Consider the following 23,807-nt stretch of genomic DNA (forward strand, 5'->3'; position numbering starts at 1 on the left):
GACTGTATTAGGGAACATGGAGTTGCTCATTCAATAACAAAGTATTCAGTTTAAAATGTAAATTTCAGAGAGCACTGATTTAAATAATTAACATAGCAATACAAAATATTAATATATAGCATTTTAATTAAAGTGTTTATTAAATGAGGCAAACAAGAGTAAAATGTAGTTTCTTGGTCTCCAAATGGAAAACTAGGGCTACTTTACCATCCAGAACTCCAAAGAAAAAGTACATTTGCAACTTCTTTGGAGATCTCATAAACAGAAAAATCTCTGTATTGAGGAAAATATGGAAAAAAGCAAACTGGAAATAACTGTTTGCCCGTGAATTGTCAAGTTCATTAATAAAACAGAGCTTGGCCACATTGGTCAGGAAATAGATTTACAGGAAGATAGGAAAAAAATCCATGGATTTCAACCTGTTCTAATGTTTAGCACTTTTTATATGCTTGTATAAGACTTTACTGTTTGAGGTCGGTAAACAAATACAGGAACTTAGATTCCTATGTTGACAGTCTTCAGGACCACTTTCAGTTTGCTAGATTATGTGGTCTATTTATTTAAGAAAAGTTTTCAGAAGGCCTTTAAATTAGGCACTGAAAAGATAAAGCTTATGTTTCTTTTGTTTTATGGTACGCTCCACCCTCATTACAGAACTGCATAATTTGAAGCATTCTCAGTGCTAGGGTGAGTAGGTGTTACAAAGATGGTGCTGATGAAGAAAAGATGAATGGAGCCCAGGAGCCAGGATACCGCAGCCCAGCGTAAGAACCAGCCTCAGAGCTCTTGCAAGGAGGGTAAAGCCTCACCATAGAACTTGGTAATATACTGTGTTGTCAGGTCATAAAATGGGCCAGTCTTAAAGAATTACAAAATATGCAAAATATAAATGTCTTATTTTGCCTCTGGAGATTTATATTATGTTAAATTTGTACAGTAATAAATTTTTAACCAAAAATGAAAACAATTTTAGGTAGAACTGGAAGCAAAAATGTTTTAATACATCTTTTAGGATTTGTATAGTGATAATCTTCCTATGTGAGGAAAAGAACTTGAAACTCCATTTACTCTAGTTTGACCCACTAAATCATATAAAACATTTCACATTTAAAAAGAAAGAATGGGATACAACAATGATGAGACTGAGAGCATGCAGTTAAAACACACACACACACAAATAAAAGAAAGAAAAAAAAAGTCTATTTTGGAAAGAAGGGAGAAAGTGAAGAGCGAGGCTCTCACAGACAAGGATTAGAATGGGGCAAGAGCTTCCACTAGCTGCTAGAGCAGAATGCACCCAAGCACTTAAAGGAAAAATGGCCAGAACCAATCAGAAACCACCAGTCAGCAAAAGAGACCAATAGCTGCACAGAACAGAGAAGGGGGTGGGAAAGGATGAGGGAAAGGTAAAGGAAGAGAGCTTGGGTAAAGAGAACAAAAAAGCAGGGGAAAGAAAAGAAAGTCAGGAAGGCTGTCACGGGCAGGAGAGAGAGCTGTCAAGGGCAAAGAAAGGACAGTCACAGCTACAAACAGAGGTTTGGGAAAGAGGAAAAGGAGGAGAGGAAGAAGGGGCAGGAAGTGCATTAATAAAACCAGCCAAACTGGAGTTCAGTAACTCTGAGTAAGATGTGCAAGGGGGAAAAATCACCATGACGTCAGTACTCAAACAGCTCAGACTGCTACAAAACAATATGTACATCCAAAGTCCAGGCGGCATTACTCAACAGCATTGAAAATAAAAGGGGGAAAGGAAAAGGAAGAGGAACAAGTCAAATCACATTTTGTAGTGTTAATGTGAGATGGCAGATGGACTTTTTCTTTCTTATTTGTTCGTAATTACATTTTAAAAAGCTTCTTCTCTAGTGCTTTGGTTCACTTACCGCCAACGGGTACCATCGCCAGCATTGTGTATAGTTACCATGGAAAGAGTGAGTCAAGTGAAGGGCCCTAAATGCTAAACCATTGGAAAGGGAGGGGAAAAAAAAGCAAAATATGCAGACATCTTACTCAAAATGGTGGCTTTTATATTTCATACTTTTAAAAATTGGGAAAGGGGAAAGGAGCCAGTTAACCTTCACCGCGTTATTAAAAAAGGGCTAGTGAACATCAGGTGGCCGACTTGATCCCATTAATGGTACATTGGACGGGCGGCCATCAAATCCTCTGTTGGAGGACTTTATACATTAACTGTTGAAATTCTTGATATTAAATAGATTTAAAAACCACATGAGTTTTGGATTTTTTCCTCCCTCCCCACAATCCCTACAATCTTCTATTCCTCACTTATCACACGCATGTGGAGGCAAACTGGCCTCCCAAAAGAGAGGATATTGGCTGGCCCCTTGATTCATTATAGGACACATTTATAAACTGAACAGATTTTAGACACTTTAAAAGTTAGTTTTATTGTCCTGATTACAGGAATTCGGAGTCTCGCAAACTGAAGCAAAGGAAAAAAAATTTAGAGAGTAGAAGGATGAACATTTTGGAGGAAAAAAGTAAATGAAAAACAAATACACATACATACGCACACAAGTAAATCAAAATTAAAACCCCCAAACAACAAAAAAATGGGGGGGGGGAGGATAGAAGTGTTACTTTTACACATTTTAGTGCAAGAAGGTAAAGTACACAGAGATACAAACATAGACACAAACAAGACAGGGTTCCAAATGTGAAATAAGTGAGGCAATACATAAAAAGAGAAATAAAAATATAAACCAGAAATTGAATTATTGAAGACATGCACCTCGATTTTACGGCCCTCTACCACGGTGCCGTGTAATTTCTCCCTGGCCCTGTCTGCATCAGCACTATTCTCGAAAGTTACGAACCCGAATCCCTGCATGCAGCGGGAGAAGGGGGGAAAACATGCACATCGTTATATTGAAATACTGATCTCTTGGTAAATAGAAAAAAATATCACAGTATGAAACTGGTATCAGCAACAACTCAGCAATACTTTCCCAAAGTCACGATTTTGGTCCATGCATATTTTGTAAAGGGAAATTAAATTCAATAAAAGAATTAAGAACTGTAGTAGTAATAGTAATAATAATAATAATGTAATTAACAACAATAATAACAATAATAAAATAAAACATAAAGCATGTGAGGCCAGACCAAAATTAAGGTATAGAGTTACTCGGGTCAAACTATTCAGTCAAGAAAATGAACATCTAAAAAAAAAATCCTACCTTTCTTTCTTAATTTACGCTGTTAACATACACATCCGGTTATGTAATACTAAAAAATACTTAATTAAATCTATTATTTCCAAGTACCTTCTACATGAAACTTCACATTTAGGCGCAAGCATTGTATAATCAATTTTTTTTTAAGGAGGTCTAATCATTTCAGCCCCACTCTGCCTGTTGCATATATCACCATTAGTTGCTTTGGTAACAGGATAACTTAAGGCATACTCTTGATCTTTGATTCCATGGGTATTGGGTATAGAAGAGGAGAGCGCTCATGTTCGTCTAAGCCAATGAAAATATCACTAAGCAGTGGCCAGTTTGGACTTTTCTTCAATGCTAATCTTAAATGACCAGACTGGCACTTAGAGTAAAAGTTATGTTCAGCTGAATTTCAGAAAATTGCTTATCCACATTCGCCTAAATTATACATTTGTTGAAGCCCACATCTGCTACTAAACGTATTAGCAACTTTCTAAATATAGAGAGAAAAGGAATAATCAGAAGGCAATGGGAATGGGATTTACATTAGTGACATCAGTTGCACACTATTCAACAGGAAAGGAATACCATAAAACAGCAATACAGCTGCTGCTCTCAGTTAGGATTAATTTATCTGTCCACTGCAGATGCTGGAAAAACAAAAACAAAACCAAAGAACAACCAACAAATCATGGAGCTTTAATTTATTAAGTAGAAAAGGCAGGAGATCATGGAGTTAACCCACTTTATTTTTTTGTTCATGTTAAATCTGAAGAGACAGTCTGGGTCATAATCATACTACCAATTTCAACACCAGCAGGATGTTGTATATATACTATATGACTACTTCACAAAGCATTATATCATTTTCATTCTACGTGCTTTGTCCTTATCTTTCCACTCTGCAACTATACATTTTTCTCAAGCTATTTACATCGGTAGAGTGGTAACTTCTTAGAATTTCCTGAGAAAGTCCTCATTTCTCAGTAGCTTTACTGTCTCTATAGCATTCTTTGAATATGCCACTGTAGGATAACCTGAACCCTTTATTTTTCCTGAAGTTCTGCTTTGATGCTTAACACCATGAGTACTCCTATATATGAAACATATTTCTTAACTGAGATGATAAACAATGTGCATTGCTCAATAAGATTTTATAAAAGCAACTCTATCCATTTGAAGGATCTGATTACACAGAATTCTAAATGATTATATGGCTGGGTGGCAATCCATGGACGATTCCAATGGATTCTCTACCTTCAATTCGGATACCACCACAAAGACTCCAGAATCTGAAATGCTAAGCTGATAGAAAACTTTAAAAATATATATTGCTTGAGATGGAATACTAGTGATAATTTTAATTAATATGTTCCTTAAAAATGTAAATGTGTTGAAAATATCAATGGGAAGACATTTTCAGAAACACATTTTGGTATCAACATGTTATAGCCACTTTGACAACTCAAGGTATACAAGGGCAAGTTACTATTTAATTATTCCATTTGTCATCTACACTAGCATCTGATGAAGACGGGAAGCCAGTTCTCCAGTCCTGGAGAATCCTCCAATAGGAACGGTAAGCCCTTTAAAAAAGGTTACAGATAGTGATGAGTATTTAAGTCACATTTTAGAAGTACTATAAATTGTACTCCAACTGACTGTCACAGCCTCATACATTTTATGAGTCAAACTAATGTATTATAAATTAGTAGTTGGATAACAGATTCTGTGAAGACTAATACTTAGGTTTTTAACTTTAGCATCATGAACATCTATCTCTATACACCCACATACATACATACTTGTTTGCCTTTTAAATACACTCATGGAGTAGGAAGAATAAATCTGTCAGTTTCCTTTTGAAGGTAAAGAAACTGAGTCAAACTAAGGTTAAGTACCCAGGCATCAACAAGGCCTTCTTCCATGTAGCTTCTTCCAACAGCGAATGGTGAGAAAACTAGAAATTCAGCTTTGAAACCTAAGTTCAGTATTCTATTTACTAAACTACATTAGTCCTAAAATTCTCCTTATTTTCTTTTTCAAATCTAATTGCTAAATGTATTCTATGACTTCCTTTCTGAAATATGTTGATGGAACATCTGTGACACAAGGACTGCATCCAAGAGAATGCAGGGTCATGTCACAGGCACTGGCATCTCACAGCCAGCAAATGACAAAGTCTAACATTAAAGTCTGCTTGTGTAAGATTTTCTCAAAATGACTTTAATATTCTGGAACAAAATTTCACTTTTAAATGCTTTAAAAGCCTATTTACCAAGGGTAAGAAGAGGAAGAAAGCCTTGTTGACACCTGGGGACTTCCTGATAAGAAACACAGAAGTAAGAGGATTTCTTTCTTTCCTTCGAAGATAAATCGACCTTATGTCAGGCAGAATAACAGCCCCCCAAAGTTGCCCATGTCCTAATCCCGTGAATCTATGAACATGTTACCTTACATGGCAAAGGGGATTTTGCAGGAGTGATTAAACTAATGATCCTGAGATAGGGAGATTATCCTGGATTATCCAGGTGAGCCCAGTGTAATCACAAGGGTGGTTACAAGTGAAAGAGGGAAAAAGGAGTCAGAATCAGAGTGGCAGCCTGAGAGAGGCTGGGCTGGCATTGCTGGCTTTGAAGATGAAAGGGGGTTATAGGCCAAGGAATGTGGGCTGCCTCCAGAAGCTGGAGCAGGCAGGCCAGTGCATCACCCCTTATAGCCACCTGAAGGAACACAGCCCCCGACACTTTGATTTTAGCCCAGTGAGACCCACTTTGGACTTATGACCTCCAGAACTGTAAGATAATAAATCTGTGTGGTTTTAAGCCACCAGGTTTGTGCTAATTTGTCCAGAAGCACTAGGAAATTAATATATACATATCTATTTAATTTTGAGATATATATATCTCAAAATTAAAGTGTGATTAGGAAGGTGAGAAGCATAACCAGCATTTCTGGAGCACTGGCCTTACTTTTCTCCAGTTGAAACTCCCAACAGGTGATTTTCCATCAACTCAACTTCCTGCTTGCTTTATCTGTCACATTCACAATTTGGATTTAAGACTACTAACTCAAAAAAAGCTTGAAAAAAATTTTAATGTACTGTTTCTTCAATAAAATTTACCATTTTAAAAAATGTGCCAAGAATTGAGTTAAGGATATTCCCAGACTATCCACTTAAAAAGTTACTAATAGGAAAATATGCTTATATGAAATTATGTTTTAATGTCCTTTCATTCTTAGAAATCTAATTCACATTAGGTTTGGTCACTTGGATCTCTTGCTTTAAAAAAGTTTAATACAATTATCTCTAAACTTAACACATTTTCCTTAAAAGAGCTTCAAAATGATTACATAATGTATCAAACAGGAAAACACAGAAGCAGTCTAAATAGCTACAAAGTCAAACTCTTAATAAGAGTAAATATTCCAGGTATGTAAGAAGAGAAAGAACAGATAAACAAGAAGTAAACTTTATTTTTAATTAAAAAAAATGATGTTGACAAATTTGTCTACACCGGCACTATCTGACAGAAATATAACATGAGATATATACATAATTTCAAAATTTCTACTAGCCACACTGAGAGAGCAAAAACAGGTAAAATTAATTTCAATAATGTATTTTATTTAACCCAATATATACAACATATAATTTCAACATAGCATCAATATAAAACCATAATTAGTGAGATGCTTAACATTCCTTTTTTTTGTGCTAAGTTTCTGGAATTGGTGTCTAATTTATACTTAAAGCACATCTCAGTTTAGACTTGCCACATTTCAAATGTTCAATACGGCCACTGTACTGGACATCGCAGGTCTATACCCTTTATACTCTTACCTAAGGTTCTCAGTGCCCTAAGTTCTGCTATGTTAATAATTTAAATACACCAGTGTTACAGTCATGATTTACCAGCTGTCTTTTGAAAATTGAGAGATGGTGTGTTTATCAGGTGTATTGGTTGTGGTTAAAACTTCTACAGTGTGACAAAATCTTATCATCTGCCTTGACATCCATTTGTCATCAAGGACACAGAAGCCGAATAACTGTCACCTTTTTAGTCTGGCCTCAGACTGCAATAAATAACAAGCAATAGGATGAGCACTGTAAAAATATTTTTAAATTTGTATAATCTTTGAGTTTTTCCATCTCAGAAGAATGAGAAAGAAAATTTACCATGTAACTTTTAAGGGAGAAATCAAAAGCAGACGGTTCTCCTGGGTATGGCCAGAACACAGAAATTAAAAAATAAATAAAAGAAAAATAAAACCAAAACCCATAAAATGGTAACAAAAGAAAATAAACTAAACCCTTTGGAAATACAAGTACTGTTAATTCAGTTTTAAGCATAATAAAAAACATTTTATTTTAGCATTAGCCCCATCAAATTTTACTGAAAATCACAAAGGCTTACTTTGTACAATTTCAGAGACAGTGTTTGGACCATATTTGGAAAGACATAAACAATTTCCCATTGCATAAAATCAAAATCCAGGGAAATAGAGAAATTACAGCATATCGTTTGTGCCTGAGGAATGAGAGTAGAGGTTTTATCTTCCCTAACTCCAACCTAAACTCAAGCCTAACCCAAACCCAGATTCCTATCATTCTGGAAGTCCACCTGAGAAAAGTAATGAGAAGACATTGACTAAAAGCCAGCTAGAAATCTCAGTAATTGTTGCTGTGCTGTATTTTGTGGTCCATTCGTGGACTTAACGATTAACACTGTCTGAAGAGGTGAAAGAGCTCCTCCTCCTTCAGTATTTGCAACACATGTTCCTTCAAAAGCTACAACTATATATATAATTCTTTTTCATATAGGTTATTACAAGCTATTGAATACAGCTCCCTGTGCTATACAGTAGGACCTTGTTGTCTCATCATATATCTTAATTGAACATTTTCAAAAGGATAGTCTATCTTTGCTTCAGTTAATCACAGAAAATTAAATACAACCGACTTTATGTTTTTACAAAGGAGTAAGCATTAAAAAGATTTTCAAAACTCATAGGAACTAATTTAAGTATATGTGCATGTACGTATATGCATATAAATGATATAAATTCATTCTATAAAACCCAAATTCAAAATATGAAGGTCAAAGAAGAAAAAAGGAAAACAGTCAACAACAAAGAAATAACTACTTCCTGGAGCACAGAAATTCCACTCTCAGGTAGGTGAACAGGTAGAGCGCTGGCAGGCAGGGAGGGAGTAGGCAGGGCAGCAAAACAGTGTTCATGTATTTTTTAAGTGGGTATATTGTATATTCTCAAACCCGGCCAACAGTCTCATACAACATAAGACAGAGTAATAAACAGTTGCTTTTTGTTTTCCAGTCATTTGGATAAATACTATTTTACATGTAAGTATTACTTATCTCTAAAAAGTTGTCAGTTTTTCCATTACTGCTTAAAAAAATTCAATAAAGTTAATTTCTGTACAGAAAAGCACTCTGTTAAAAGACTGAGCAATTCTTAACTAGACAACAGGACCACATAAGTCTCCTTTTCTCTGGTTACTATCAAGACATGTAATTTTATAGTGAATCCCAAACACAAAAGAAATGAGAAACTAAACTTAATTTACAAAAAGAAAAGTACTCATTAATTTTTCTTAGGTGGATCCCAGAAGAGGCATCTAGGTTTTGACTCCAAAATAAGTCTCTATTAATAAGCCCATTCTGGCAAAGAACTTTAGGTAACAGTTAAGAAGGGCAAAGGACAAAGACAGGTTTTTTATCAGTTCTGGAAAGCAGATCCAAGGCAATTCTGAATTCTGTGCTTTGTTTTAAAAACATTTCCCAATTAGTACATAGTCTGTCTACCCTTAAGCAGCCCAAAGAAAAAGGGGCAGTGAGGACACAGCATCAAACTGAGAGAAGTAGCGTGTACATTTAGATTCCCCAAAGGGAAAGGGAAGACTTGTGTCAATTTAAAATGAAAATTACAGGGAATTGAATTACAATTACAATTACAAGCAATTGAATCAGGTAAATTAAAAAATTTCAGTAGTGGGCAAACTCTTGAAGTCAGTGAAAGAAGCCTTAGAAAGATCAATTTCCTTTGCTTCGCAAGAATTCAAATTATTTTCTTGGTAAGGAGCAAGTCCTCAATGCCTGATAGAACTCTCTTGGGCTTCTGGTTGTTAGAGTCTAGATAAGAATATTTTAAGTGCATACGCTTAAAACCAAAACCATTTAAACTACTAGTTCAGATAAACAGTGTGGTCAATAATCTTCATATATTTATTTCACATCCATGTGCTTCTCATCTCTAAACCATCGTCATTTTTCCACCTTGTATCACAAAAAATAAAAGCAAACTACGCAAAAAGGAATAGAAATCCACTGTAAGGAAATTACAAGTATAAATAGTTTTACTGGTTATAGTTTGAAGAGACCTCACTTTAAAAATACTTACCAAGTTAAGTGCTGGAGAAAGTTCTGTATAGGCATATTAATCTTTTTGTTGTTGTTTTAACTGAAAACTGGAAACTTACAGTATAATCACCTCTTTAACAATTAATAAATAATTATTATAGTCAGAATTAAACACTTTTAGTGTTGATACATTCTATAAAGGAAGGGAATAATAATCAGGAGCATCAGAAAAGTACATACATTTTCATTAGGAGAGTTGGGGGCAGGAGATCTATATAACTCTGTAGATGTATTAGTAGCTCCCAACTATGGTGAATTTGGAGTAGGAAACTGAAGAGAGGTACATATTAACTCATTTATTTGCTTTATTTAGCTTTTCTCAAATTACATCCTTAGAGATTTCATCATAGCCAAGGGCTATTTTCAAAGTTCAGTAGAGATGACCAAAAATTCAATTTAAATTTAATTCAAGGAGAGGGTAGAGCTCACTGGTAGAGCGCAAGCCCAGCATGCACAAGGTCCTGGGTTCAATCCCCAGTATCTCCATTAAAATAAACAGACAACCAAACCAACTTAATTACCCTCCTCCTCAAAAAAAAAAAAAAAAAATTGGTCTAACCTAAAAAAGCAGGTAGAACCAAACATAAGAAGTCAAATATTTTACAGGCTTGGCCACAGTAGCTGTGTCTGTGGAGTGAGTATATTTTATTTGTTGAAGAGGAAGAAAACTCTCCAATAAAACTTTCTGAAATTCAGTTCATCAAATATTTTTTCACAACACCACTGTTAAGACTTTACCATTCCCTTATTCCTAAAGACACTGCTGCTTATTTTAGTGCATAAAAAATCTAAATCATATAGATCAGGAATTTTAAATAGCAAATTTTTAGGGGAAAATAAGTTTTAATTAAAACTTCAGTTCTTACACAGAACTCAATTAAGAAGATAGAAGAAAATATATGTCAAATTGTACACCATTACTATGTTCATTCTTACACAAAAAACCCCAACTCACTATTTGTAATCGAAGTGACTCAGTCCTGAAGCTCACGCATCTGGGTTTAATCTAAAGGAGGAACCCCATAGCGAACATCTAAGTCACTACTTCCTGTATTGAAGCCTTGTCAAAATTAGAGCAAGTCAACTGAATAACTGAAATATTAAATTTGTTCTAAGTATGTCATTCTGAAGTTCGATTTTTAAAAGTTGAATTGTTCTGACAGAATTCAGACTAGAATTCTCATAGAAATTCACTGATTTTCAGTCTTCTCTTTCCTTCCTTTAAAATAAGCTTAGGACAAATTTAAATCTGAGGAAGGACTGGTGTCTCCTACATTCTCTCTTTTTTACTGCCATGCTCTCCCCTCAAACCTCTCTTGTTTCTACCCCATCACTCTCCCAATTTAAGATTTAGGAAAAAGTGTAGCCATGTGGTAGCTTATTTTTTAGAGAAAACCTAATCAAGTTAGATCGGATATTTTTTGCAGGCTTCAAAATCAGCTTATTTGCTGACTTCTTACTCTTTAAAATAAAACAAAACTGAAAAGAAACCAAGCACACTTAATACTGAAATGGAGCTTACCTTAGAGCCACGTTCATTAAAGATTATTTCTACATCTAGGATTTTGCCGAACTGCTGCAGAGACAAAAATAAAAACATATTCACGGTCAGCTTTTTATCCACATATTTTACTTTCTTTTGAAAAAGGAACAGGCGGGGTTTTTTTTTTCTTTAAACTATTTATTTAACTTCCATGTTTCTATTGGCTGATAGGTCACAGTACCAGTTGCTGATTTTTCCTCATCATTAAGTTGATAATTTCTCCTTTTTAAATTCACTCACTCATGCATTATCCATCTCTAAATAGTGTAAGCTGTGTTCAGAAGATATGGTATTACCCCATTACTTGCTTCTTCACATGGGCAACTGGGGATTTTCCTAACTACATCTCTAACTTTTGAAATGTCTGTTTTAAGAAATAAATCCTAAGTAGAAAGATATACTATTGAAGGCTGTTTTTCTTCCCCCTTTTTTTTAACTTATAAAAGTAAAGTATGTTCATTGGAAAAAAAATAGAAAATATACATAAATGAAAAGGAAAAGAGGAAACAGAAAATGAAGATCGTCTGTAATGCTGCCGTGTTAAGATTTTGGTACAGACTTCCTGGGTTTTCCTTCGAGGGGTGTGTGTGTGTGTGTGTGTGTGTGTGTGTGTGTGTGTGTGTGTGTGTGTGTGTGTGTGTGTGTGTGTGTGTGTGTGTGTGTGTGTGTGTGTGTGTGTGTGTGTGTGTGTGTGTGTGTGTGTGTGTGTGTGTGTGTGTGTGTGTGTGTGTGTGTGTGTGTGTGTGTGTGTGTGTGGTGTGTAACTACAGACACGTGACACTCCCTTTGAGTACTGAACTCATAGACCTAATTATCTATTTCACTTGGATTTCGGGAAATTAAAAAACTAAAAAATGAAAAGAGCAAAACAGAAATATGCTCTCTTATTGGGTTGAATGATTGCTATCTTTAACAAAATAACATGTATTAAGAGGCCAGGTTTCCTAGAGTTAAGACTTCTGGGCTTGATTCTAGTTTCATCATTTAGTAGAAAATTAGAAAAATCAAGGGAAGAGGAAAATGTCTTATTTTAGGAAGGAGTGCATTTTGTTTTATTTCTTTGTCTACTCAAAAAAACTGAGATTTGTATGGTGTTTCAGAGTTTGTTTTCTTTTATATTTTCTAATTCATCCTTATAACATCCTTCCAGAGTTAAGAAGTGCCCTCCTTTAACAGTTGAGGAAAATGAGTCCAAAAGAAGGTACTCATCAAGTTTGCAGAACTAATAAAACAGAAATAAAATGCAGCATGGAATCTGCTCTTTAACAACGCTACTGTCCTTCTAAGTACTCGTAGGTACAAACCCCATGGAAGAAGACAGCAACCAGGTATCCCTTACAAGGAAATTATTAATATTGCTACTACTGCTACTACTACCACCACCACCACTACTACCACCACCACCACCACCACTACTACTACACTTAGTTACTACTACTACTACTACTACTACTACCACCACCACCACCACCACCACCACCACCACCACCACCACACTTGGTGTCTTATGAGAAGGGCATAGTACATTTCAAGAAATCACTGTCAACCGGCCTGGGCAGAACTTCGGTGGACACAATTTTTCTGACTCAAGAGAAAACACACTTCCGACCGATGAGAATGTACTCCAGTTTCACAGACCTCCAGAGATTAAGGTTCCATATTATCTCTGACAATTCAGTAGAGAACCTAATAACTCATACTCCTGGGAAGTTTCTTCCTAAACATAACCTAAATTTTTTATGCTGCCCTTCATATTTTCTGTTGCTCTTGTTTCTGCAGAGATGGAGAATAGCTGGCTACCATTTCCTATTGAAAAGCTCCTCTAGTTCATCAGAACATCATTAAGTCTCAACCCTGGCCTTGCCTTCAGTATAGAAAACATACCCAGGAAGTCAGCTGTAAGTGACAGAACTTTGCTTCAGGGTCTTGTCACCATGAAGTAGCCACGACCAAGACTTAAAGAAGGGCATTGTTTTCCTGACAAGTACTAGGCAGCTATACAAAAATACATTAAAAAAAAAAAAGATCTCTTACTCCTAGTTGAAGATAAGCATTTGATCAAATTAAAACAGGCAACAACACATTAACTCAGAAAAAAATTAAGATTCTCAGCAGTCATTTACTTCCTTACTTTAAGAAGTAATTTACTTCTTAAATCTTTGCTATTGTACTTTGTTTTCATGACAGTGATTTTGGGAGGAAGTAAACAGCTAGAAGAACACATCAGGTAGCAAACTAACCCCCTATACCTGATTTTAGGTCACAGATACTACTTCATTTAATTCATAACCCTTTGAAGGGCAGGGATTACTATCTTTTCCTGATTTTAGCATGGAAAGTCACATGTCCTAAGAAACCCCACAGTCCCAGGCAAGCTGGGGTGCACAATCACTTTATTATGTATGTGAAAACTTGCAAGGCTAATGTCTAGAATAGACCAGGTGATGAGAAAGTTTCTAAAGGCTGATGAAAATGTTGATTTACCTCAGGATCTTTCTCAGTGTATCTGTGGTTATGTCCTAAAGTACTAATGACTAATGATACATCTGGTGGATTAAATCACATTTTAATTGTAAAAACCATAAAAGGACTTCAGAAACTTACCCCAAACATCTGCCGGAGGTCAGGGTCCCGGAAGCGGAAAGGAATATTAGAGACATGCAGTCGTTTAGGGGTGGATTTACTCTCGGAATTTTCACTATTTTGTGTCTGTGACTGCTGGCCGTCTGTCTGTGCGCCCCCTTCTGTCTGCTAAGCAAAGAGAGGAACAACATTAAGCGAAAAAGAAATAGTTATTTCACAAGAATTAAGTAAAATAATTATAGTCCTCCCTCTCCCCAGTCGTTCTCAGTGTGTCTTTAAGCAAAAATTACAGTTGTCCCTTCAAAGAGAAAAAAACCAAAACTGTTATCTATGTTCAAAATGCTATAGCTTACAAAAAAACTAAGGTTTTTTGAATATTTATACTACATTAGTAAAATGAAAGATCCTAGAAACACTAAGTAACTTGCTCAAGATCACACAGAGATATTATGATAACTGAAGATGTAAAAATAGTACATTATTCTTAGATTCTTATAGATGCTTTCTATTTTTGAGATCTTCCTATTTTGAAAATAAAATCAGTTGTTTTTAGTTGTGGAGATAATAGCATTTCTGGTCCATCATTTCAGGAAATAAGGGAATTTTTTATAGTTCATTCTATTAGTTCCAGAGTTTATGACTACTGCATTACCAAAATACTATAATATTATTTATGAAAAGGGGATACCTAGTGACAATGGGCATTTTGCTTAAAAAATGGAAGAAGCTTCTTACTCTGAAACCAATCTGTACTCTCTTCCCTAATTTATGCAATTCCTGCTACTTTAGTAGAGGGAACCCATCCTTCTATAGCCCAGAGCAAAGCTGCATTTAGAAAATCAACTGGGAAAGGCTTGAGGAGACTAAATTACTACACACACATATATCCTAGATTTGTATATATCCATAGTGACAGAGTGTTAGGGGATGTGGGTGTACATTTTAAATCATGAATCTCTCTTGCAACATGCCAGGCATGTGTTAATCTAACTGTTTTTCAATAAATCTTCAAAAAATTGCTGTGTTGAGCAATACTTTTGACAAATATCTAACCGGTATGATACATTGTAGGCATTCAAAAAACATTTACTTTTAAGTATCAGACAATTTAAGAACCTTATGTTTTTCACTATTCTCTATGAAGCACATGCCAAACCCGATGGTCTGCTGAGATGATTAAACCAACATACTTTTGAACTGGAGCTTGCTGTTCTTATTCTTGCAACTGAGTTAGAACCAAGTCCCTCTAACAGGTTCTTCTGCGTGACACAGAATGGATCCTCCCACTTTGACCCAATGTTCAGCTAAAAAGAGGTACTTTTGGCTCAGAGAGGTTTGCAACCATCTTGAAATGAAGTTCGAGACTTTTAAAATATGCAGGATAATCAGGAATAAACTCTAAATACAAGGCTTTTCAAGTGTCAATCTAACTGATGGCAGCTCTTCTCTCACTCCATTCAGGTCTTGCAGATGGCTTAAATGTACAATGATTCGTATGAAACAAAAACAGCAGAAAAGGGAAGAGCTACGAAGCAATGTTCTGTGAAAGTGCAAGGTTTTCAATCATCAATCTGGACACAATGCAAATGCAGACTAAACAAAACAAATTCCACTCAAAGATGAAACTCACTAAGTTACTGAAACAGCATCATGGACACCAAAGTAACAGCATAAGCATCAATTACAACTAATGCTCATTCAAGCATCTTCCAACTTGCTCCTTCCATCTCACAGCTGGATCACACAAAACCCTTTCTTTAATCAGACTCTGAAACCACCAGCTCTGATCTGCAGGATGACAGTGTATCACAATAAGAAAAGTTTTAAAGACCAATTCTGGCTTCAAACCTGTATGTAACTTATATATGTAGTCCATGTAATCTGTAAAAGGGTATGTGAGGTGGCAGGATCAGTGAAAACTAATGATTACTTCAAGGTATGTTGCCTAAGATACTTATTTGCTGCTCCTGAGATTTTTTTTTTACAGCCCTACAGTTACAATTTAGAAGCTAGATTGGCTAATTTTCCAGCCTTGTGATGAAACCTACATTTTTTAAAAGTATGAAATCTTTAATTTTAGGGAGACCAAGCAAGTGGAAAAAGTGAACCATTATTTCCAAAATTTTTAAGCCTTCTGATTTTAAATAATTTTTTAAATTGAAGTTTAACATACACAGATACAAAAGCATAAATCATATAGGCATACAGTGGGATGAATTTTCACAAAGAAAATACACTCATGTAACCATCAAATTAGATCAAACAGCAGACCTCCAGGGGCAACTTTGGGCCCCACGCTAGTCACCATCCCTTTGACAATCTTCCACGTTGTAGGTTTCCCCTGGGTATCTAGTAATCCTTGGTTGCCTTTTTTCAGAATTAAGTATTGAGGAGGGAAGGGTCACTAAAAAACTGATTGGAAGCTCTGAGTGGATGGGGTGGAGGGGCTTGATGACTTTGTGATTCGTTCTAAGTTCAGTTAAGTAAGCAACTTCTTGGGGAAACCCCTGACTTGTACATCTGTGTCTTTCCTCTTGAGTTAGGTTCTCCAGAAAAGTTTTCCAAATCTTTTAACTGGAGACATCAGTTTCTGAAACTCAATTTTTGTGGTGTAAACTGATTTCTCAACTTTATCCCATCACTGGCTTAGGGATAAGCTCATCTGGGTCTGCTAAGTTAGTTACTAATCAGCCATCTGCTTTCTAGTTTCCAAAACATTCTCTTGTTCTTATTGCTTTATATTCCTAAAAACACACAGACACAACAGTTTTGGAGGAAGCAAAATTAGATGGGTGTATTCAAAAGTAACCTGAAATTAATAATTAAGGGTTTAATAAGACCTTATAATACTATATATACATATTTTAAAGAAGACAGCAAAATAGGACAATGCAGCCTATATTTGGTATGAGCTGACTTGTATAAAATATTTTGGGAAATATGGCTTGCTGTCAAAAACAACCTTAGTATCTTAAGAAGGACATGCCTGAATTACAGCCCTTCTTCGATGTACATATGAAAGGCTGAGGTAGAACAAGCAGAGACCTCGATAATGAGACATGGTTTCTGCTAACAGCAAATCTATAAATACAAGTTTTTTTTTCCCCCTTCTCTATTCTTTAAAGCCTAGAATTACTTCAGACACAAGTTTGAGGGTGATTAAAATATTTTGTGATAAGGAGACGTAACAACTAACTGCAATGTGAGATCCTGGATTAGATTCAGAACAGAAAACTGGTGACTGGACAAGGTCTGTATTTTACATAACATACAGCACCAACACTTCTTTCTGCCTGGTTTTGAAAACTGTACTATACGTAAGATGTTTACACTAAAAGTTAGGCGAAGGGTATGTAGAAACTTTCTGCACTAGTTTTGCAACTTTACTGTAAGTCTAAAATTAGTTCGAAATAAAGTTTTTAAAAAAGAAAAAAAGTATTTTGGGATGTCAGATTCTAAACCCTATAGAATATTAAAACACAATGTGGAGGTAGTTTAATGACTAAATACAGTCACAACTATAGACAAATACTTATGTTTGTATTCAAAATGTGGGTTGGACCACTTATGAAAGTCAGAAATGGGCTGAAAAGTCCAATCATTTAAATTATTGGCATAGTGAAGGAAAAACCTCCACTTAATCTAATATTACTATTACCTAGTCCCAAATTAGAAACAGTTTAACTTGTAAATCTCTTCTACTTACAAAAGGTCAGTCACACAAAGCTTCATCTCCTGTAGCATTTTCCCTGATGAGCTTATTGTTTTATGAACAGAAGTATAAATGATTGCTTGTTGGGTTCAATTTCTTTTGGATGGGGATCGGTCTTCAGTCACGGTTTAAGTGAATCCTCTTTTTAGGGTGAAGTAGATGTTTTCATAATGTCACAATGTCAATCACATATAGTACAAAAGGCATGAATCTGAAAACTGCAAAGTGCAAGACCAAACTTACCAAAGCTAGTAGGTATTTCTATTAGTTGCTAAAAGTAGAGTGCCATGTGAATTGACATGTAATTCATTTAGCCTTGAAATTACGCAATTACTAACAGTTTATTTGGGAAGATTCACATTGGTTCTGTTAAAGGAACCAGATTGGGCTCAAGATGGAGTTGCTCATGGTAAGCTCCACGTCAGCAAACCAAAAGTTAAGTCTCTGTGTTCGGCTCTCCCAGAAAAGAAAAGTCTAAGTCAACCAAGCAGCACTTGCCTGCTCAGCAGAGGTTACCTGCCCAGGCTCCAAGACTTCCCTTTGCTCCATATAAGGGAATGCTTTAGCCAATCAGCAAATGCCCAGGATAACTTCCTTGTTCCCACTCCCTCTCCTATAAAATCTCTTGCCTTGTACAGTTCTTCAGAGTTCTATCTGCTAGACTGGATGCTACCTGATTCATGAATCACTGAATAAAACCCATAAAATCTTTGTAATCTACTCAGTTGAATTCTGTTAACAGTTTAAAATTTACGTGAAAGTGAAAGGTCATTAATTTTTCTATACCATACTATTTCAATTCTGAATGATTCAAATTTGTATAAAATAAAACTGTGATGTATTTAATACCCAAGAAAATCTAATGGAAAGGTCATTGCCCAAAATAGCTTTAAGCATATCTAAAGGATATGTGTGTATGTACATGCTTCAAAAATCCATACAGCAATACTTCCCAAGGGGTAGAAATGATAGCTTTGCAGATGTTAACTGGTATTTTGTAGAAAATGAGTTTCACAGTCAAATAAATTTGGGAAATACTGGACTAAACAAAGTTAACAGGTTTCTTGTGAATTCCAGTAAGGGAAAACTCACCTATCTCCCTAAACGTATATTATACATATCATTCATTCATTCATTTCGTACAGCAGGCTCTAAAATTCACTTTGAAAAATACTGCTTTTATCAGAATGGCTCTTAGAGCACTAGCTCCCAAGGGTGTAAGGGGGAAAAAAATGGCAAAAGAGCAAAACTATATGAGAAAAAAAAAGAGAAAAGAGATATAACTAGATGGCCTGTTAATTTGTATTATTTTAAGTGAAGAACTGCCTATAACACTTTCTTTGAAATGAAATAATTATATACTAATAGAATTATAGCTAATATTTATTGGACATTTACTATGTGCCAGACATTACACTAAGTACTTGCTATTCATTCTCTCCTTTAATCCTAAAAACAACCCTATGCGGTAGGAACTGGTATCATCATTTTTACAGGTGAGGAAAATGAGCATTAGTTATAATTCTCTCATGGTTACACATTTAACAAATGGAAATAGTTGGGAGCTAAACCTAACTCAATCTGGTTTCCACAGCTCAAGCTCCCTAACCTCAATAGTTTATAATAAATACAGTTTTTTTTCTTTAAAGCAGCTTTTCTTTTTCTTTAACTCAGTTTCTCCTGGTAATAGTTTAGAAAGTAGGTTGGGATACTTTAGTCATTTTACAGTGCCTTAAAAAAATTAGGTATGACGATCCATGTTGATCCATCAACTAGATTTGTTAGCATTTAAAATTTAAAGCATTAAAAAATGTTTATAATGAAGTATACAAAGAGTTAAAACTGGTGAAATTGGATCTTATGAATTCCTTCTTAAAGAGTAAAAAATCTAACATGATAGAGTATCTTTCTAAAGAGTGAAATCTTGGCTTTAGTACTTATCTACCAAAAATCAGAGTAAGTGCTAAATAACATACTAAAGTATTTTTTCATAGTGCTAAAATAACATACTAAGAATACCTGTCCATTTAAATCATTTTATCCAGAGCTACCAGCAAACACAATTTTGAGGGCATAAAAAAATTGAACTTATATCTATGTGGAGCAATTCTTTACTTGAGGAAAAGTACCTTTAGCTTTAGTTATTTAAAGAGAAATGCTTAAGTATTTCTTCTGTGTATTTGAATATTGCTACAAGTCAAATTCTGAGAATCTAGAACTGTTTGGACATTAAATGTAAGCTAACAATTCCCCAATAAACTAGTAATTTAGTTTTCTTCAGAAAATATCTGGTTCTATTTTCTCAGTGGGTTAAAGTGTTATAAAAAGGAATTACAAAAGGCATCATTTGTATATGTAGTATTACCATATATCACCCACCCCATGAAATAAAAGCCAGTATCATACTGTTAACAAAAACCACAGCAAGTCACTTATTTTTCTGAACCAGCAATCAGAATTATGTAAAAATTATATGTAACAGTGAAACACCAGAGAAGATAATCTCAACTTTTACAAAATTTAACTTAACTGAATGATTCTTTAACAATTTTAATGTACATTTCAGAATGAAAGAAATCTGTAAGCATGTTCTAGTTGGAGTTCTTAGGTTTAACACTGAAGAGTAAGTGGAAGCTAAGAAGATAAGATTATCTCCACATATGCCTTTTATTTTTTATAATTTACATGGGGAAGCAGAAAAAAAGCACTTGACTTAAAGCAGATTTCCTGAGTCCCAGCTCTGTTACCAGCTAGCTGCAACCTTGTTGAAGTCACTTAAAACTGCAGACTTCTGCTATGAAAAGAAGGCATGGGATGATTTCTAAAATCCATTTTTAGCTTTAAAATTGAATGATTCTAATCAGAATTTACCAACTTCAAAGGACAGCACAAAATATTTATGGAAAATGTACAACTCTTGTAGACAGGTTAAGAAAAACCACCATCAAATTAATTAGTCCTTTTATTCTTGTCTTAACACATGGCAGAGCAGTAAGGACCAGGGGAGTGGAGTATTACTGTTTTCAGCACTTTTAAAACTCTAGTCTCTTTTTTGGGGAGAGGGGGTAATAATAATAAGTAAAAATAAATAAATAAATAAATAAATGAAGGCATGCAAAGGAGAAGAAGCAATAATCATAAGTTAACAACGTTAACAATGTGGTGAAAGGGTGTCTTGAGTTTCACATAAACCAAAAGGCAATTTTCTCTATTCAAAAATATGCATGCCTTGAGGGGAGGGAATAGCTCAAGTGGTAGAGCACATGATCAGCATGCATGAGGTCTTGGGTTCAATTCCCAGTATCTCCATTTAAAAAAATTAAATCAACAGATCTAATTACCTCTACAACAAACAAACAAACAAAATGCATGCCTGGCTGAGAGTGGTTCTGTCTTTACAGACCAAGCTATAATTTCCTCATCAACTCAAGTGTGAAACTGCCAAGCTGTTCACAGGCATCAAAACTCCAGAGCTGGAGGGTACAAGTAATTAACTTTTTAAAAGTAAATTGATAATGAGTGGAGGTAATTTGTATAAGCTCATCATTCTCTACTTTTTGTTACTTTGGGGGAAAATGAGGGCCTCTCTTGGAAAAGTGGATAAGTCCTTCGTTGTCTCAGGCCTCTAATTCTAGCTTGGAAATGGAAGATGCTAATGATAATACCTACACTGTAGGCTGAAGGTATCACGGCCCAACAACACAAATGTGACAGAAGAGAAGGATTTGGGCTCCATTTTTACCATTATATTCCAGAAGTCCTCATTTGGACAAATGCAGCCACTGTTAAGGCCTGTAACTTCTTGGCTATGTTTTAGTGGGTTGCCAATCCACAAGATATCTTCAAGTAAGGGTCAGCCGGCAATTCCAAAGGAGGATGGTTAGACCGACCTTCTGATAAGTAGAGAAATGCAAGAAAATCTGGCTTCAACATCAGAGAAAGGATACGAAAAAAACAGAAGAAACTGAGGATGATAAACAATGTGGGGTCTGATTTAGAGGTGCGCTTGAAAGCCCACCAATGAGGAGGGTTGTAAAATCTACAGTTGGGCTATAATGGAGCAAGGGGGGCCACGCAGCTACTCCCTCAAATCTCTGCTTTAGATGTACCAATAACTCTGTCAAATACTTCAAATGATGTTACTCACTAGCACCTTACTCTGCCTTTATAAGCTTTTTTCCATTCAGAAAACACTAAATATCTATTATAGACCAATGGGAGTACTAAGAAGAGAGCAATTAATAGTTCCTGCCCTCAAGGACATTATGGTCCAATAGGTAGGCAGAACATGTATACAAACATAAACCTCATATCCGAAGATGATTCACCAAAGCTTATCTACTTCAAATACTTCAGTTATTTTTGCCTGCTGGCATTTGGAAAAATATCTAAACACGTAGGAACTGAGGTTCTTTCTTCTCTGCAGGCAGGCTCAGTGATAATCAAGCCTCTGCAGACCCAGGTGGGAGACCCCTAACTGTTACCGCTCTTGCTAATGCACAGTATGGGACCAACTGATGGTCAAAACAAGCTCTCATCTTAAGAGCACAAGAAGCTTCTAGCCCAATGTTAAAATCAATTTCTAGAAGTCAAAATTCTAGATTTCAATGCTTCTTGTTATATGAGAAGTCCTTTCTTTTTGTTCTCCCCATCAACAACAGGGGACCACCCTACATAAGCAAGATCTAGATTTAAATATGGCTGTAGTTCACAATAATAAAAAGCACAAATAAATGACATCAATTGGGACAAGTGATTTAAAAAGATGGTAAAAGCATTTATTTTTAAGAACTACTTAAAAAAAGTAATCTTCACTAAAATCCTGTCAGGTAGGCATTATTAGTTTCATCTGATAGATGAGGAAACTGAAACTCAGGAGGAAAAATGACTTATTCAAGATATAGCTATTACAGCAAGGATGAAAAATCTTTGACTCTGATCTCCTTACTTTACTCATCCAATCAGCTGTCAAATTCAGTGTATTTTACCTTCATAATTTCTCTTCATTTCCTCCTGTACAAAATCAGCGCAAATCCCTAGTCCAGAACCTCTTACCTCATTACCAGCTAAAAGCATAAGACCTTTTCCCAACCAGTCTCCCTGCTTTTCTATTCACCTTGTATGTGTGACAGATTAATCTACTGAAGTACAATTCTGCTCACTTTCATTTCTTTGCTCAAATACCCTTAATAAAGTCATTTCACAGCCAGGCAGTCAAATGTTCTTCCCAACTGGTACTCAAGCAACCCTTCTCCCACCTTATTTCTCACTAGTTTCTACTGAGCACCCAAAGCTTCAGCCAAATAAAAACCCATGCCTTTATTCAAAGACATTTTGGTCAGGGGGAGGGTATAGCTCAGTGGTAGAGTGTGTCCTTTGCATGCACAAGGTCCTGGGTTCAATCCCCAGTATCTCCATTAAAAAAAAAATTATATATATACCTAATTACTCCCCTCACCAAAATAAAATAAATAAAATAAAATAAAATAAAATAAAATAAAATAAAATAAAATAAAATAAAAATTCAGCAAAAAAAAAAAAAAAAGACATTTTGGTCTTTCTCATCTCTCCAACTTTGCTTTGAGAAATGACTTTCCTAATTCTTCCCACCACCTAAGCAAGTCCAAATTCCAGCCCTCATAATGCAAGGCCTTCTCCACCAAGGAGCCTCAGCTTCTCTCTCTGCAGACCTCCCAGGGCACACCTGTATGTTCTTTCACTTTTTTCTCAAGAAATATTTACTAACTACTAAGTGCCAGGTACCATGTAAGTCTGGGAATGCAAAAAGGAAGGAAGGAAGGAAGGAAGGGAGGGAGGAAGGAGGAAGGGAGGGAGGAAGGAAGGAAGGAATGGGCAGTGTAGGGTAACTGTAAACTGCCAGGAAGTGATTCAAGGAAGGGACTTCTGGCTGTGATGACATGAACAGGTCAGTGAATCCACTCCTTAAAAAAAGAAAACTATATGAAACTGTCCAACAGTCATTTCAGGGTTCTGGAAATCCATCAAAGGCAGATAATAAATGGAGAAATTTCTTGAAAAATTGCTAGAGCCTTAGGGCAAAACCAGCAGAAATCTACAAACTCATTGCCTGGGGCTCTGCCAACCCATCAACCCCACCCTCTAATCCTCAGCCCTGCTGGGAGAGCTTAGTTTTCACTGAACAGGGCTTTGCTGCCAGAGGGGGCAGACTCAACTTGGGGCGCTGGGGTTGGGGCACAGCAGAAAACCATAGCTTTGTCAGCTAAAAGTGGCCAACTTGGTAGGAACCTAACAGGGGAAGTACAGTTCTTGTAGCTTGAGGTTACGGTCTGATTGGGTGAGTGGTGGATCAGCTAGATCTGAAGGGA

The 23,807-nt window shown here is 35.8% G+C and overlaps 1 protein-coding gene and 1 non-coding gene across 22 annotated transcripts in view; one reads left to right on the forward strand and one right to left on the reverse strand.

The window, feature by feature from the left end:
* The window catches only part of RBFOX2 (RNA binding fox-1 homolog 2), a 239,445-nt gene that overhangs the window by 24,972 nt on the left and 190,666 nt on the right, over nucleotides 1-23,807 (reverse strand). For 17 of the 21 annotated variants that reach the window (XR_012510891.1, XR_012510893.1, XR_012510892.1 and 14 more), the window contains 3 exons: nucleotides 13,770-13,916; nucleotides 11,145-11,198; nucleotides 2,750-2,842 (listed from right to left, as the gene is read on the reverse strand). Coding sequence is in view for 17 of the 21 variants with exons in the window: in XM_074375455.1 (XP_074231556.1) it covers nucleotides 2,750-2,842; nucleotides 11,145-11,198; nucleotides 13,770-13,916 (294 nt within the window). In the remaining 4 variants the exon portion in view is untranslated. The remainder of the gene's footprint in view (nucleotides 1-2,749; nucleotides 2,843-11,144; nucleotides 11,199-13,769; nucleotides 13,917-23,807) is intronic. The other 4 variants (XM_074375456.1, XM_074375458.1, XM_074375472.1 and 1 more) reach the window with 1 other exon arrangement.
* On the forward strand, nucleotides 22,805-22,877 carry TRNAA-UGC (transfer RNA alanine (anticodon UGC)). The gene has a single exon. It is a non-coding gene; the product is annotated as a tRNA-Ala (tRNA).

Source organism: Camelus bactrianus, chromosome 12, assembly GCF_048773025.1.
Source record: "Camelus bactrianus isolate YW-2024 breed Bactrian camel chromosome 12, ASM4877302v1, whole genome shotgun sequence".
Taxonomy (NCBI): domain Eukaryota; kingdom Metazoa; phylum Chordata; class Mammalia; order Artiodactyla; family Camelidae; genus Camelus; species Camelus bactrianus.